General features: G+C 32.5%; 2 protein-coding genes across 2 annotated transcripts; one reads left to right on the forward strand and one right to left on the reverse strand.

Moving 5' to 3' along the window:
• LOC137811319 (mechanosensitive ion channel protein 2, chloroplastic-like) lies at positions 1-8130 on the forward strand. The gene is made up of 15 exons (XM_068613009.1): positions 1-296; positions 1258-1281; positions 1364-1475; positions 1568-1627; positions 2666-2823; positions 3828-3951; positions 4034-4131; positions 4227-4340; positions 4648-4711; positions 5261-5410; positions 5515-5625; positions 5796-5963; positions 6072-6185; positions 6927-6983; positions 7121-8130. The coding sequence occupies exons 3-15, from the start codon at positions 1401-1403 to the stop codon at positions 7919-7921; spliced, it is 2094 nt and encodes a 697-aa protein (XP_068469110.1). The 5' UTR covers positions 1-296; positions 1258-1281; positions 1364-1400; the 3' UTR covers positions 7922-8130.
• A 2588-nt stretch (positions 8131-10718) lies between these two features.
• Positions 10719-15661, reverse strand: LOC137811320 (O-fucosyltransferase 39). Its single transcript, XM_068613010.1, has 10 exons — positions 14956-15661; positions 13920-13982; positions 13734-13812; positions 13592-13662; positions 13403-13491; positions 13113-13316; positions 12550-12820; positions 11971-12198; positions 11657-11854; positions 10719-11192 (listed from the first exon to the last, which is right to left on the reverse strand). The coding sequence occupies exons 1-10, from the start codon at positions 15085-15087 to the stop codon at positions 10983-10985; spliced, it is 1545 nt and encodes a 514-aa protein (XP_068469111.1). The 5' UTR covers positions 15088-15661; the 3' UTR covers positions 10719-10982.
• Between the last annotated feature and the right edge of the window lie 2944 nt (positions 15662-18605).

The following is an 18605-nucleotide window of genomic DNA, read 5'->3' on the forward strand; positions in this document are numbered from 1 at the left end:
GAAGAACCAGTGGTGCTCAGATGCAGCGCGTGTCTGAGACGAGGCGTGGTTGACATGACAACATCTGAATTTCTGGTACACAAAGGCGAGTCATTCGGTTGGACCCACAAGAAATCAAACTTCAATTTTTTTAATGTTAAATCAAAACAAAAAATAAAAAACAAAAAATAATGGGCGTGTTTTTGTTTTCTATGTTCTGTTCTGTTCTGTTCCTTTGAGCTGTGCCTCGTAAAAACTGGCAGACAAAATACCAGTGCGGGTGGAAGCTTTGAGAGACAGATGCTTCTTCGTCACAGGTAACCAACCCATTTATCAAATTCTACAAATTTCTAATCTTTTAAGCGCATATTTTAAATTTCCCTGCTTTTTCTGAAGCTTCACCGTGGACATGGGTGTTTTTTTTTAATTGTTTGTATATAACACGATGTAAGTTGCAAATTCAGGCTATTTATATGAAGGGGTTATCGAGTTTTTTTTATTTGGGTTTAATTTTAGTGTTTTGGTGATGAAACTGTTCTATTTGGTGGTTTAGAATTCAGGGCTGACTTTAGGTTTTGATGTTAACTTAGTGCATGTTTGATTTTATGTTTGCTTTTGGGTTTGTTGGGATGAACTTCTCCATAAACAGTTTCAGGAGGTAAAAGAAAGAAACCAGATTGAAATTAATTTCTCTATATCTTGAAATTAGCTTTTGCATAAATTAATTTGGAAACACCCTCATATATCTTATCTAAATTTTTTACTTTTAACTTTTGCTTAAGTTAATTTTTATTCATGGAGAAGTCAATTTTATTTTTTTTCTTCTTGTTTTTTCTTTCCTGGTTTGTTCAAACAGGTTCTATCTAGAATTACATTAAAATATCAATTATTGTGATTTTAGCCAAATATTCGCACAATTGCTTTCTTGTTGAAGAATTGATCCAGGTTTTAAAATTGATAGACTTGAAGTAACATTAGGTAGCTTTTGTCTTGGGTAATAATTTTATACTGAGTTTTTCTACTAACTTGCTTTTAGAATATAAACATTCAAACTTAAATCACATTACTACAAAATTAGTTTTAACTACAATCAATTTCATTTGAAATCATTCTTGTTAATTCTCACCGAAACTCATAGTATTTTGTGATGCCTTACATCAAGAGCTAGTTTCAATCACTCTATAGAGCTATACTGGAATTTTTGGTTCAGAAATATTTACATATTTTGTATCCTTAACCTTTGGATGGTCATATTAATTAACATCAGTTTGACTGCAGGTTGCTGAATTGGAGATTATCAAGGTGTATTAGCTGCACTTGGTCTGTGTAGAACTTGTTGAATAGTGTAAAAATTCTGAAATACCCATATTCATACATTCTCCAGCTACCAGTGAGGCCTTGGTATCTGTTTCGATTCAGTAATGGCTCTTCCTGGTTCCCTGCAGTTGTCCCATGGATTGGGACTTTGCAGGAACCTGGGCTACAGTAAAGATTCGGTACAGAATTTCTCTACAATTCTGTATTCTTTGTTTAATGTTCATTATTTTATAACATCATTCTCACCTTCGTATCACTTTATGGTTTACAGAGGGCAAAGGAGCATGGCAAGTTACACTTATTTATGGCAGGTCCTTCATATCCTATTTCGGTATGTCTTAAAATATAGTGATATTGTCTTGTTGCTCGCTGCTTATTCATTGTGCAGTTGGTGTGCCAAAATATTTCATGGCCTTGTTGTATATCTTTAGCATTAGGCAGCTCTGTGTCCTTTTTTTAAGTTATATTTTTAAGTTATAGATTTCTTGGTATCTATGAGTTTTGGTTCTGAGTGCAATTTCTTGTCTATGATGTTTTTGTTAAGAAAACATCTTTTTAGATTGATCTATAATAAGAGGAAAAAATGGAGTAGTTGAAACAAGAGTTTTAGGATTGATGTGCGATCACAAGAAAGGACATATATATACGAAATGACTGAAGACAATGATGCAATGGTGTGACACCAATCCAGGAAAAGATGACAAAAAATTGTTTAAGGTGATTCAAATACTTAAAGAAGATTGCTGGAAGCCCCAGTGAGGACAAAAGATTACATGGTTTTAGTCCATGAAAAGGGAAAGGGGATTATTTTATGATCAACAATATCTCTAAGGATTTGGTCTTTTACCAAGTCATACCATGTCATCAATGTGGTCGACCTCACCTAGTGGGACAAGGTTTTCATAGTTGATCTATAGTACACTTGACAGCAAATGGTTTTTTATGTAGCTACAATCCTAGGTTTTCTATTTATTTCAATGAATCACTTAGGTCTAGTATGGAAGCTTATAGAGTGAGAGATTTTCGATTATAAAGCTCTACTGTTAAGGTTTTTCAAAGGTAAGAATATTAAGCTTTGTAAAGTTTATAGGTGCCTATGAAGAAGTTTGATTCATTTTTATTTTTTCATCTCTCATTAGTGTTTGTTGAGAAGTTTATCGTAATTGACTCGTATTCATTAGCATTCTACCAGATTCTGCAATATTGTCAAGCAATTGTTAAGGTGTACCTTATGTGACTGGATTAATTGATGATTGAATGTTTACGTTATAGTATTAAGAATTACTCAATAATGTCTTTTCAAAATTAAGAAATGGCTCATTCTTTTTCTTTTTGTTAGAATATACAGTGAGTCAATCTTTTGTTGTAGTTCATGAGACAGGAGTGCAGGGGTTTTCAACACCTTCGAGATATAAACAAGCCAACACATACATTATCGTGCAAAGCTCGATCTTTTAAATGTCATTGTTTTTCTGGGCAACCAAATGATCTTCCTGCTGTTAAGGTGGCTGCTACCGTGTTGGCTAGGTAATATTTGTGTTTTTACAGCCAATAAGTGTACAAATTGAAGCACTCTACATGTTTTTTTGTTAGTATATGTTGGTATGGTTGTTTTGGATATAGGAGGAAGACAGCTAAAGAAAATGAAAGTATAATTGATATTAACTGAGATTTATTACAAAGTATTGATGTGTTCATAAGACCTTGAGTACTTGTCTTAATTCATACTAATCATATTCCCTCTTAGAAAGGCACAGGGCCAAAAGAGTGGGGTTGTTGATGTCTCTTCGAAGCCAGGCCACAAGAGTAGGGTTGTTGATGTCTCTTGAAAGCCACAGGGCCAGTTGTGTGGTTAGGAGCACATCTCTGGGAAAACTGGGGCCTGACTGATGTCTCTGACCTCACTTTGCATAATTTGAATTAAAAGGGTAGATCTGAGTAGAGTAAGTTGTAGGTCAATAAAAAGAGAGAAATTAAACCAAACACTTGACAAAAAAAGTTGGATAAAGTCACAAATGGCAAAACAAAGGTCTAAACTGGTCATAATGATGACATGACAATGGGGGATCAGCGACGGTGGCCAAAGACTATTAGAAGCACACTAAAAATGTATGCTGTAGGAGATATGAACTCTTTACAAAATATGAGGGTTAAGGCATGCTGGAAAGTCACAAACAACTGACAAACCAATGGCGGAAGAAGCCAAAATAAATAACACACCTAAAACTGCTAGGAGGATATGAAAGCCATAAAACTGTTTAAAAGAGAATGAAATACCGATTGATATTAACTATTATGTATTACAGTATATTGCTGTGTTTGTGTGTTCATAAAAAGTATAACACTGACTCTTAATTATACTAATTATAATTCTAACTAATTAAGGAAATAAATAATGATTTGATGAGGAAATAGAGTAACCAATCCTATAAGTTATAATAAAGAAATCTAGAGGTTATTCTAAGCTATGAAAGAATATTATTGCATATTTCTATGTATTCTAAAGTATACACTTGTGTGTTTTTATGCAGGTCTAGTAATTTGTTACAAAATAGTCCTATCATTGTAAAGTTGATTCCTGCAATTGGCGTTGTCATTTTTGCAATATGGGGTGTTGGTCCATTATTGTTCCAGACAAGGAAAATACTTTTTAAGGTTGAATTGCAGTTATTCTTTTTTCTTGTATTAACTATTTTAACTGATCCAATGCAATTGATACCTAATTCTGATATTGTAGAAGAGTGATAATAGTTGGAAGAAAAGTACCACTCACTATATAGTAACTTCTTACCTTCGGCCATTACTGTTATGGACTGGAGCAATACTTATTTGCAGGTTTCTGTTATGATAATAACTTTATCAGATTCTGAATTTGTTATATCTTTCTTTGATGCGCTATCTCTATGTGCTGATTTATTCACTAATTTCAGAGCATTAGAGCCATTAATTCTACCTTCAGAACCTGGCCAGCTTGTTAAGGAACGGCTTCTGAATTTTGTGAGATCATTGTCAACAGTTCTGGCCTTCGCCTATTGTTTATCAAGGTGTGCCTATTTCCTCGCCTTCATTTGATCTCCTGAAGTTGATGAATATTCTGGTCACTTAATGATGCACTTAAGCACTTATTTAGGCTTTTCTTCCTCTTTTACGAGAGAAATTGTCTGATTTTCTATTGCTATATTGTGATACCTTACGTATTTATTATCTCAGCTTTTTATTTGCTTTATGATGGGAACCGTTCAACTATAATTCTTTTAAGATTATCATTGTTGTAGCCAGATTTGGGGTTCCAGTTTACAATGCTTTCTAAGTTTTACATCCATAAACTTATTGTGTGATTCTCTTGTGCAGTGTAATTCAACAATCACAGAAATTCTTTGCAGAGTGTACTACTGATGCAAGTGAGACGAGAAATGTCTGTATCTTTTCTTTTTGTATAGACAACAGGCATTATAGTTCTGATTTTAAACATGATAGTTATGTTGTGGATTCCATATATTTTATCACCTGTTGGCTGTCATAAATTTAATTACATGTTATGACTCCATTGAAACCTGATTTATCAATCAATCAGCCAGTGACATTAGTTGGGCAATATATCTGCCCAGCTATTTAATGATAAGTAATTTTTCAGCTTTTGGATGTAGCATTTCTACCCATCATTTTGTTTTATGCATAGAGAAGATTATCAATCTTCTAAATTAACTTCTATCTACATAAAAAATGAAGAACTGAGAACACTTAAATATATGATGGCTATATCTTTTGCTATGTACATAGGCTAAAAGAATTTATATTGGGTGTGTATGTATTTAGATTATATATCATTGGTGGAAGGCCAGTAGCTTGGTTACTGCATTGCCAATTGAATATAATTACTACAAAAATCTGGATTTTGGTGTATTGCTCGGTTATTTGTGGTGGTTCAATTTCAATGACATAATAAATTTTCTGTTTTTCTTAGATGGGATTCCAATTTGCTGGCAAAGCTGTTTATTCTGCAGTGTGGATAGCTGCCTTTTCATTGTTCATGGAATTGTTAGGCTTCTCTACCCAGAAATGGGTTACTGCAGGAGGTTTTGGGACAGTTTTGCTGACTCTTGCTGGTCGTGAGGTGTGGAATTAATTTATCATTTCTTCTAATTATCACAATTCCCTTGTATTTTCGTGGCCAGAATGTTATTGTGGCACTTGTTGACATTAAGTTTATCTATTCAGATATTTACAAACTTCCTTTCAAGTGTGATGATTCACGCAACTCGGCCTTTTGTGGTTAATGAATGGATTCAAACAAAGATTGAAGGATATGAGGTTTCTGGTACTGTTGAGGTGTGTTAAGCGGCACTTTATAACTTTTGAATGTGGGAATTACTTCTATTAAATATGTACCATATTTTTTTTATATGGAATAACTTAACAGAAGGACATTACAGAGTATTGGTGTAGTGTTTACCCTTGAGTAATTATTTTTTGGGCATTGATGTTTTCATGCTATGCAGCATGTTGGCTGGTGGTCACCAACAATTATTAGAGGTGAAGATCGTGAAGCTGTTCACATTCCAAACCACAAATTTACAGTGAATGTTGTGCGGAACCTTAGTCAAAAAACACATTGGCGAATCAAAACCCATCTAGCCATTACTCATTTGGATGTAAATAAGATTAATGTAAGAAATAGTTTTATTGTTTATTTTTATAGTTAATTTTTTTCACTAATATTGAGCATTTTATGATAATTATCCCTAGATGTGACAAATGGTTCGATGCTTCTGCAGAACATTGTTGCTGACATGCGGAAGGTATTGGCCAAAAATCCTCAAGTTGAGCAACAGAGGTTGCACAGGAGAGTGTTTTTGGACAACATAAATCCTGAAAGTCAGGCTCTTTTGGTTAGTATGGAGTAGTTAATCTTGCAAATCAATGATTCTGTGCTAACTGAACAGGATCTTATTTCATAAATAGTATTTTATTTATTATTCCTTTTTCCAATAAATATTTAGCTACAGTAATCATTGTGCCATAAATAGTTTATTGAGGAAGAATTCATTCTGTGCTGTTTTTTATAGGTAAAATTAACTTTCAGTTCCCTAGGACAAAATTGTTATTCTGTAATATGTGATCTAACGTCGAGTTCTTTCTATAATCATTATTCATGCTTTAAACCTACCTGCAAACGATTCAATTAATTGAAAAGTTATAAGAGAGCAGCAAACAGTTTCTCTATGAATCTCTAGTTTCCTTCCTCCTATTATGTTTTATATTTAGATCAATTTTAATTTAGTTTTAGGTTTTATGGTAAATATCATGTTTAAATACTTGGGATATCTTTGTCAATTCCGATTTCACTGTTCAAAATAGGTTAATGAATACGTGAAATAGGTTGATACTTGATAATAGTCTACATGGTTTAGTGTCTAAACTTATAAAAATACTGTAAAGTACTATATAAACAAAACATACCTGCTTTTGTTACGTGTGCATCTATCATGTTCCATCATGTACCTATATTATCAGATTGGAACTTCCATCAATCATGATAAAAAACCTGACTATTGCCCACGTTTTATCTATGTAATATATGGTTGTAATATATATATATTTATAACATTTCTTTTCTATGATTTTCACAGATTCTGGTGTCTTGTTTTGTCAAGACCTCACATTTTGAAGAATATCTGTGTGTTAAGGCAAGAATACTTCCTTATTTATCTGAAATAAAATATCTGCAGTGAGATAAGCATCTCATAAATTAGGATTTCTTTCTATTTTGTATTATTGTTCTTGGATTTAGCTGATTTTTCACCCTTTGAATTTTGAGAAATAGGAAGCAATACTGTTGGATCTTCTTAGAGTTATAGGCCATCACCGAGCCAGGCTTGCCACACCGGTCCGTACCCTGCAGAAAGTGTACAGTGATGCTGACTTGGAGAATATACCGTTTGCAGATTCCACATTTGGTGGTGGTGGTGCTGGCACAGTACCTAACCGTCCATTACTAGTAATTGAACCGTCTTACAAAATCAATGCAGATGATAAGATGAAAAATCGATCAGCACGACCAGTTGTTGATCAAGATAACAAGACATCTAACTCTGATGCAAATGGAAACTCTAAGACAGTTGTGACATCTAATTCTGACACAAATGTAAAGACAGTTGTGACACCCAAACCTGATCCAGAAGTGGGTGAAAACAAGCCACTGAAATCAGATTCAAATAAGGAAAACGTGGAGGTTCCAGGATCTTCTTCTAAATCTAAAGTATCTGGTTTGGTAGTAGAAAGTCTATCCCAGAAGGACATAGATGCCAAGCAATCCAAGGGTCAGACCACTAAAAACATAAAGCCAAATATTGAGTCTGACAATGTAGTGTCCTCCTCATCTAACAATGCTGACAAAACTGGTGGACTTAATACGAATATACCATCAAAACCACAAGGGGAAAAGAAACCTGCATCCAGGAATGTTCTTGAAGAGAATATAGTACTAGGTGTTGCATTGGAGGGATCAAAGAGGACACTTCCCATTGATGAGGAGATTGAGGATGTGACATCTCGAGAGGCAAAGGAAATGGCTGCATTCCAGGGTGGAAATGGATCTTCCAAGGCTGTAGATGGAAAGGACTAGTTGCCGTAAGAAGTGAGTTCAACTAGTTTGTTGTTTCAAACATCAATGTTCCAAGTCCAGCAGTGCACTGCTTTGAAGCAGTTTCCCACCACTAGGAAGTTGTATATAGTCATTTCATTTCCATAAAAGGACTCAAGCTGTATTGTCATATCATTGCATAGTAATTGCTGTTTCAGAAAAATATGGAAAAGGGGTTTTCAATTATTCAATTATAACATCAAATAGTTTAGTATGTATTTTTACTTTTACTAGAATCACAATGAGAAATATAAAATTTATTTAGATCTAAACTTCATTTTTGAAGAGCAGTATTGGATTGTGTGCAATAAAGTGTCAATTGTTCTGCACAAATATAGACTATTTTTTCAACTATAACATTATACGCTCAGTTTTTGAATTGGAAAGACTTCTAAATTTATCCACATGAGCATGTGGGTCACCTGGTTAGCTAGAAATCAATTGGTCTTTGATGGAATTTCTGAAAATGTTATTGGATTGCACTTCACGTGCCTATGATACTGTGAAGAATGCATGTACACACATATATTGGATAAACCAACCCTTAACTTTTGTGGTTTTAAAGGTGGATTGGGAGCACAGTTACCAACCCTTAATCATGTAGTTTTTGGTGGTCTAATTAGAGATTATCAGAAAATTTTCATAGAAGGTTTCTACGAGCATGAAGGAGTTTCTAATCCTTTATTGGCTGAAATCATTGCTCTCTGCCATGGTCTCAAAGTACAGTGGGATAGTGGCTCTAATCAGATAGTGGATTTTTTCCCCAAAATATACCCATTTTAGGAAAAATAATTACCCAAATAAACTCACCTTCATTTTAATTTCCAAACTAGACCCATTAAAGTTTCACACGTTGAGAATTCAATATTTGGAAAACCAAATTTTCAGTGGTCAACTGTCTTTCCAATAAGGAAATATTCTCTTATAAATGTTGATGGGCTTGTTAGGGATGTTACTTGGGAATTTCTTCCTGCACCTTAATAGTATCTTTCTGCACCCTCATAATTACTGTAACTTAAAAATACCTTTCTGAATTTATATTTCGAATTTTATAATTAAAAATTGTTTTTTGAGTCGAAAGTGCACTTCTAAATTATAGAATTCAGAATACAATGTTAACTTCTAAATTTTACAATTCTAAAGTTGACTTCAAAATGTTATAATTTAAAAATTATTTTCTAAATTCAAAAATGACTTCCAAATTTTATAATTAGAAAATTATTAAAATGTATTTTAAATTCTATAATTCAAAATATAAATTTGATTTAATGTTATGTTAAACATCTACTTCAAAATTATTGGAGAATACAAAAGTTATGTTAAACATCTACTTCAATAAAGAAATTTGTGGAAGTGCAAGGATTTAGGAGTTATTTTTTATTTTATTAAGGATAAAATAGACTTTTCACTTAATGTATTGAGGTGAAAGAAGTGAGGAAGAAATCACAGAGGTGCAGAAAGAATGTCCTTTTAGGGTAACATTGGTTGGATTTACCACTAGGTTTTCTTTCTCTCCTTTTCTTTTCAATTTAAAAAGAATTGAAAAAATCAAGCCAGAATTTGATTCCCAACTTTAAATTTTTTTTTAAAAAGCAAGGAGTGGGAAACTTTTTCCATGTTGAAAATCCACATTTTAACTAGAATTTTTATTCTTTAATAAATAAAAATAATTTATTTAATAAATAATTAATTGAATGGTTTTTCTTTATTTCAAAATAACTAAATAATTTTTCTTTTAAAATAATGATTATATAATTTTTTTAATATAATTTTTACAAAATTATATATATACTATTTTTTTATTTTTAATTAATTATTCATAAAATAATAAAATTATGTATTTTAATGTAATAAAATGTAAATATACATATTTGCTAGTTTCAGATATAAAAAATTTGAAATTGCCCGTTAGAGAGAGAACAGATAAAATCTAAAATCTAAACTTATTTTTTGTAAGTTATAAAAAAAATGAGAAGTGAAAAAAAAATCACATTTGAAATTTATTTAAAAAATAATAAAGCAGAAATAAGTAACTAAATTCTTATATAAATTAAAAGGTATATTAAAAAGTAAAATATGTTACATAATTACAGCATGCAGTTATTCACGCAACATAATTACATAAAATATAAATTTCATTGTTCAAATATATATCTGAAAATTTTGGAAAGTGTAAGGTGATGAAACTGAAAAAGAACCAGCCACAAGAAGTCAAGTGCAATTTAATTTATGGTCTTCCAATAATAAGTTAATGAAAGTTACTCCTGTTTTGTTTTTAACTATTTGGCTGAATGCCCATGACAACTGAACTACTCAAAGAATAGTCAAGAAAATGAAGTGCTTAGTTATTGGAGTGGAGTCAGTGGAAAAAAAAGTGGAAGCAAATAGAAACACTTTCAGATAAGATAAGGCTTCAAAATTCCCATCAACTATTCCATCCACAAAATAATTTGGAAGGTTTGCAGTTGAAAGATTAACTGCTGAAACAAGTGGCACAATCTCATTTAACTGTCAGTGAAAATCACTTTGTTTTTAACCAATTGGAATGCCCAAGACAAATTCAATAGACCAATGAATAGTTAAGAAAAGGACAAATACTTCTGGCAGGAATGAAACACTTCAGATAAATCTCCATATCAAGATTCATACATTTTGAAACGTCCAAATTTGTAGACCCCAATTGCTACATGATCCAAGTTACTATATTGACTTAATTAACAGTAGTAGGTAACACAACTGAGAAGAAAACCAAGCTACAATCTAATTTATAATAATGGAGTGATAAAGAACTATATGGCTCATGTTATTGAATTATAAATAATATAATGGTTGGCTCCTGCTAAGAATGCCATCATCTGATAAATACATCTCCCACACAATACACAACTAACTCTCAAGCACTCTTATCAAGAACATCATAACACACACCCCATATGGTAATGCTTTTCTTATTTTTCACCAGATATGTTAAATAATAAGACAGAACTATAAAATACACAGGCTACATCCGCGAGCAATAATTTAAGTATGGTAGTAGGAGTTACTAAGCTTGGCACATGCAATCAGGAGCTGGATAAGTGTAAATGGATTGCTTGGGCTTCCTTAGCCTTACTTGGCCTTGTCTGTTTTGGTGACCTTCAACCACTGCATCATGAAACTCTGACCACTCTATGGTTTTATTCAGGAAAAGCTGACCCATCAATGCCATATTTGGCCTTATGGTCTTTAAGTTCAGGTAAGTACGGTGTCCAACCTATCATCATCAAAACATTAACTATCAGCAATAGTTTATCAAAATTAAATAAGAATATCTATTTACATTTCCAAAACAAGAAGCTTTGTTAACTGAATCAGAGTTGAACAGTGTCAACCACAGGTTTCTTTAAGGTAAATGCCAAATGACATTCATTAGTGTTATTTGTTACTTGAGCCACAATGCACCGGATCATTAATTCAAAAATTTATTGTGGTCAGCATGAAATAAATGGAATGGATAAGCCTAAGATGTAGACTAATTTAATTTAATTGTGGCCAAATTTCTAATGGGTCGCTAACGTGTTTTGATCGGGTCCTTGATCTTGTAGTTTTTCTTTTAATCGAGTCCCTGGTTTTCTAAAACTACCATAAATTTTCATTTTATGATGGCTTGAAGGCCAAAAACTAACTCAATAACTTAAGATTTACTTAGTTATCTAAAAAGCATCTAGCACAACTCACCAATGCATTGTGCATGTTTCCTGGGGAAGCAGAGATGAAGATGTCACTATGCAAGCCAACATAGTAGTCAAGTGCAGCTAATAGAGAAGCTTTTCCCTTGATCTGAGCACGCTGATCAGATGAAGCAAGGCTCTTTTTGTCTTCCATCAGAGGAAACAATTCCCTCAAAGTTGAAATCCTTGCTTCTCCACCATAGACCTGAAAAGTACAATCAACTATTTGACTTTAAAACAAGGAAAACATAATCACTTTCCTGATTTTAGAAATTGAAAAGCCCTTTATCTTAAGGACATAATTATTTCCCTTTATCTTACCTTGTGGGAGGCAAGATATAAACGAGTGCTGTTGTCAAATCCAAGAGCTGCTAGCAACAATCCAACCTCTTCTGGAGTCATTGGACAGCGACCTTGACCCCTCAATTCTTCGTCAGTGAATTGGGAGTTAAGAACCCTCCCTTGCCAAATAACCTGTCTATACTTTGCAAGGGCCAATTTTTCAGCTTTTCCTCCACCAAAATCGCAGGCTGAATGTGCTGCCATATCCTGCCATAAAACATTGTATACAACTAAGTTCTAAACTTAGAGATAAATGAACGTAACAATGCAGCAACAATGTTCCACAAATAAAAGGATAATTGAGGATGTGAAGTAATGGATCCTACACCCCAGTGTAACTTAAATTCAAATCTTCTATATCCTATATTGTGAAACACAAATAATTATGATTCATGAATGTGCCAATGTACATATAGTGACATACATACATATAAGTACTGACACATAAGCACTCAATTTACATTTCCCACCCCAAATAAAAGAAACAAGAAAAAGGCAAACAAATACTGCAACCTTCTATAGGTAGTTGATTATCAATAACAAATAAAATAGTAATACCTTGTCAAATCGGAGGTGTAAAACAACAAATTTCCCTGCATTTTTACTAGCACCTTCACTAGTGACCTCTTGAAGGTAGTTGGAGCCCATTTCTCCAGCTGAGGCATCAGGATTGCGAAGGCGGCTGATAAGGGCATCTCCAAGTGTTCTGATATGAGGAACAAAGATTAAAGCCTCAAAGTTGACTTTACAGCGCAGATGTTGAATATCCATAGGTAAGTTGTCAAAACTCAGTCGGTGAGAAAATGGAGAGATTGCAGCAATACCATAACTGCAACAAATGGAACATACCAAGATATTAGAAGTTCATAAATAAGTGAGTATACAATGATGGCCTCAGCACAATATACTTTAAACTCAATCATATTTTCATAAATACACAAAGAGTACAACGGTATACAGTATTCTGCAGAGTATACACCTTAATGATGTTACATAACAAATGCTTTAATTTAATAAGTTAAATTATCCGGAACAATCACTGAATCAACCATTATTAAAAAATTGGACTTGAGCTTTTTTAAGTCCTGCGTAATTAGCAATTAAAGTAAAAGTATACCAACCTCTGTAGAACAGGCAAAACATTCTCCAGATACCAGTGGGCTGATGCATGCACAGGTGCAGCCTTGATTCTGGTTTCTCGAATAGCCAAGCCATAGTACTCCCTTGTGCTCCAGGAGTACTCTCCAGGAAGCTCTTTAACTATAGAAATATCATCCTTCAATACATCAATGAAATGATCTACATCAAATATGTCAACGAAGGAGCTGCAGAGAAACATAAGCAATCTCAATATAACACCACACACAATCCATGGGGCAAATAAATGCAATTTTATGGTGTCAGCAATTACCTTGAATCTCTCCATACAGGATTTAATTCAAGGTAAGGGATCACTAGAGTAGCATTCAGTATCTTTGCGACAGCAACTGCATCACATATCTACAAAAATAGAAAAGTAAACACTAAGATTTAATTATGAGCCTTTCACCGATTCACTTAAGGAAACTTTTGATCTAAGTAAAAGGCTTTAAATACCTACCCCCATCCTTTGTTGGTTCAAACCTCCATCGAGAAAGACCTGGATGTATCCCTCAGACTTTTCGGGTAATTCTGTTTTAATTCGATTGTCAGTCACAGAAAGATCAAATGAGCATAGAGTAAATGATATTAATGTTCCTCACTTGGCTTATTTGATTCAACATAGGATTTCCATCCTTGGCTTTCCAGAGGTGACCATAGTTCAGAAAGCTGTGATGCAGGCTAAACAAGGAGAAAATAATAAAATATAAAATCAACATCCACTGCTAAACACAAGCCAAAAAAAATATCTTGAATTGATATATATCCATTGCTCAATTAATTCTTACAGTTTCACGTTGTACGGCACTCCTCAGAAGACGCGAATGTCTGGGTTTTATTGGATTCAATTCCTGCATACAGTTAGTTAGTTAAAAGGAATAAGGCACTAGATGACAACAAACAAAAGTTTAATGACAAGTGCAGGTAACAAATAAAACCTAGGAACTAGGTAACTTCAACATAACGATGTTCTGAAGTATGGTTCATTTCTAAAATGGTGATCATTCTGGTGCCACAACAAACCATAGATCATAGAAATTAAGGAATTCAGAAGGCAAATAAACATGCCCATGACAATAAAATGCCATAACTCAACCCCCTCCTAACAACTTAATTGCGAAAGAAACTTTCTTAACGCCATTATGAAATTTAATTCATATGGGTGAAAACATGTAAAATTTTATATTTTTATCTCAAATAATAACTAACTTTTCATTTAATTTCTAACAAGTAACGACAAAATACTCACACCCGCCCCCAAAAATGAAAAAACGCGGTCCTGAAACCTGTGATCTAAAATGAATGGACCTTTAATTAGGTACACAGGTGTCACCAACCAAACCAAGTCAATTGATTCCATTAAATGGTCCATTAAACCTTCTTATCTCTTTCAAGCTGCCAAAGCTTCACCGGAGAAGAAAATCCCAACCCCAGGAACTTCAGTTTTTTTTTTCTTCTTTCTTCTTAAATACCAACATCTAACCTTAACTTAAGAGCTTCTTAATCTTCCCCTCGCCGCCACACACAAAAAAAAACATTTTTTAACAAGCTCCAATTTCTAGAATAATTTCCAGTGTGCAACTTAAAAAACCACCTAACCATCAATAAATAACTAAAAAAGAAAGAGCAAGTTAGAATACCCCAGAATCTACAGCATGAACAGTGATTAAACGCACCGACAGATGATAAAAGTTCAAGGTAGTAAAAATAAGCTTAGTTGAAAAAAAGAAAAAGTAGCCAGGAAAAGCATTCCTGTTCCACAAAAATTAGAAATGGAAAAACCTTTCCAAGACCAAACAAATATTTAAAAGAAACTGAACTCACTGGATACACAGAAGAAGAGGAAGCATTGGTGAAGCTGGAGAATAGCACTAGTGTGAAGAACAACAATGAAAGAGTAACAAGTGTTGACGCTCTACAAGGGTGACCCTGATTCAGGTTAGCGGGCTCTATCATGATGTGTGGAAGCTCAACGTTGGATCTGAAAAGTGACCCCTTTCCCCAGAAGTGTAACTGTGTGTATGGAAACTAATGCAGGGGAGAAGAGAAGAAGGAAGATTAAAGAGAGAAAAGGGTCTCAGAAAAGAGTAAACCCCATCTCCATAATGGTGGTCTTATATATAGAAAAATATTATTTGGAGGGTTGTGAAGTGCAGATATGTGTCTGGGCTTGAAGGGAAGTAGGGAGAGAGAGAGTAAAGGAGTTCACATGGACACCTGGCCTGGTTCACCGAATTGAATAATGATGAGGGGTGGCGTCTTTTTCAAGGGGACCCCAATTGATAAAGGAACAAAGTTAGGATTTTTACATTAACAAAGGTGAGAATCACGAAGAGGGGAGAGAAGAAAGAAGAGGGTCACAGGTTTCACAGACAGGTGTTGAATGCTGATGCAGTTGGGTCGAGTGAGTGGTAAATGAGACCGTTGTTGTTGATCATTGTTGTTGTTGGCATTAGCAAAATGTCTTGTTATTATCCAGTGCAAGCAAGTGCCTTTTTCTTCAATAGCCGCACTTTTTTCTTTTCTTTTTAGTTTTTTAATGTGACCACCGACAACCTCAGAAGTAAATAAGCTTGCTTTGTTTGGGTGCTTACTCTTTTCTATCTTCACCAGTGGAGAGAATCAACCTTTTTTACTCCCACCAATCACTCAAATAGTAATCAAAATAGACAAGGAAGGGTTCCTGTTTCTTTTTCTCCATGCAAACATTGCTAAAAATCCAATTCATCATATTTTTGGTCTTTTTGGTGTTGTTCAAACTGGTAAAGTAGTGCTAACACTTCTCATCACTCAACATGCGTAAACAAATCTATTTTAAGATTAATTTTAACATATATATATTGTAGAAATAATAATATAGTAATTTGTTTTCAAGCTTGTTTATAATTTAGGATAAGAAAATACCAGTAATTTCCTCCTAATCCTTAGCTTACCGAACTAATCATTGTTTTGTTTTAGTTTTTGGTTAAAAACAAAAGAAGTGGTAGATTACAGTCTACACAATAATTACTATTATTTACTACTAATAATAATAATTTATATCTGTAATGATTTAGCTTCCCATATAATATTTTCAAAAGCACGGTCAATTTCTATAACAGTGAATACATTTTAAATATTGCGAAAACCGAAAACCTTTTTGAATGATACACAAAACTATTTTTTGAATACATACGAAAATGTATTTTATGTAAATCATACTATATATTCTTGCCAGCATCAATTTTATAGTTAATGAGTGTTAAGAAATCATTTTCTCTAAAAGATAGTAATTATTGGTCCAATTTTTGATTGGATGTAGACACCAGAAACAGTGGAATAAGAGAAAGAATATATAAAAACGAAGTTTCTACAGTTTTTCATTGGATGGTTATGGTCTGAGAGAATCCAGGTCAACACTCCACTAACAATTTAACAATAAATATTATAAAAATTCTCATTCCAGAAAATCCAATAATACTTTTTATTGTAATTCATCGTATTCCATACGGTCAGCCCAATCTATCTTTGTTGGCAGACAGCAACTGTGTTTATGATATACGTATTTGTATATGTCGGCGACTCTGTGCCAACAAATTTTTGGAATACCAAAATATAAATGTTAATGAGGTTAGAAAAAATAATCTAAATATAAGAATTCTATTTTACCAAAACTAAGACCTGAAGTAAATTATTTTATTTTATGATGTGATACTATAAATTATTTAGATTCGGTCATTCCTACATAAAAATTATCACGTGCGCTGATTTTATTAAATACTCACTTTCAAAATGCTCTTTTTGTTTTTTTCTACAAATATATTGTATCTCAAAATTACTGAACAAGAATTACTACGTTCTCCCAAGAACAAATGTACAAATGTGTTCTTTTTTACCAAATATTATAAAAGTCAATCTGAATGATCATAAATATCCCATGTTCCAATATTATTATCTATTATTTGTAGCTGAACAATAACATTAAATATCCTGTATAAAATAAAATCAAGATATTAAAAAATAGTATTACTGAAAACTATGTAACATGCTAAACTGTGAACTCATTTATTGAGAAAATAAGAGATAAAATTTTCAATTTAATATTTTTTAAAACATATTGATTTTTCAATTAAATTTAATAAAATTTCCACTGTTTATTTTGACAACATGAAAATACAGTAAAAAAAATCTTAAAAAACTCACACAATGAATGGATTGTATAAAATGAAAAGAAAAGAACAAAATGATATCATTCACAAGGATACTCAATGCCCACAAATATAATTTCTAGACTTAAAAAAATGAACTAGTTGAAAATGAAATATGCATCTTGATGCAATTAAAGCATTTGTAAGCATTTGTGTATCTTATTGTTCACACACAACCTAATATATATATATATATATATATATATATATATATATAATGATATAATTTTTTAGATATATAAAGTGTTTTATATCCCGTATGGACTAAAAATAATAAAATAATAATATTTTATAGCACATAAGTATAAATCAGGTTTAGGGTTACTTATATTTTTTTTAAAGGGAATGTGTGTGCTGATAAATTGACTAATTTATGATTTATTCGTAAATAATTATTTCATTGGTATAATAGGCTTCTATTAGTCTATTCTTATAATTTTTTATGAATAAGAATAGTTTACATGTGTATCGTTTTTGTTAACATATGAGTTTTGACTTAATTCTTTCATTTTTTTTGTTTTTTTAATAATATTTTTTTCATGTGATGACAAATGATTGTTGTTATTTAAGGTGTCTGAGATGTCAAGTTGCATAGTGATGCCTAAGATGAAAATATTTTTATATAAAAAAAAAGTAAGTATAAATCTCATCTTGTTTATAAGGTTGAGCTAAACTTAAAGTTCATTTCTTAATGTAATATCAGAGTCATTTAGAACATTTGTTATATTGATAAAGTCATCTAGTACTAAACCGTTATTGATTTACCTATTATATAGTCTTATACATTAATAGGACTTCTAAGTTAATCAATTATATAGTCGTATGCATGAGTTGACATCTCAGTAATAAAATGTGTTAAAAATCTTTCATTAATTAAAGATAAAAAATTAAACTAAATTTAAAATGCACTTTTTAATACAGTTAACCAAAAATATCATATAACATGATGAAGATTTATATGGCATGAGTCATTCACAAGCTGTAGCAAACTCTTATCAATATTTTTTAGTTTAATATCATTCCTCGCTTGACTCATTTCAGTATTCTGTATTCTGTGCGTTGAAATAAAAAACAAGGTAAAGATCTTTCCCAGTGCATGAAGAATATATAATAATTTGGTATTATCATACTTAAATGAACGTACACGTTACATCAAGAAGGAAGATTATTCAATAACAGGCATCATGTCCACAATTGTCAACTTAATGAATTGTATACAGTTCTTAAGTTGCCACATTAATGACTCAGGAGTAAAATGCACTTACACATTTTGGAAACATTATTTAA

This window comes from Phaseolus vulgaris, chromosome 2 (assembly GCF_000499845.2).
Source record: "Phaseolus vulgaris cultivar G19833 chromosome 2, P. vulgaris v2.0, whole genome shotgun sequence".
NCBI classification, from domain to species: Eukaryota; Viridiplantae; Streptophyta; class Magnoliopsida; order Fabales; family Fabaceae; genus Phaseolus; species Phaseolus vulgaris.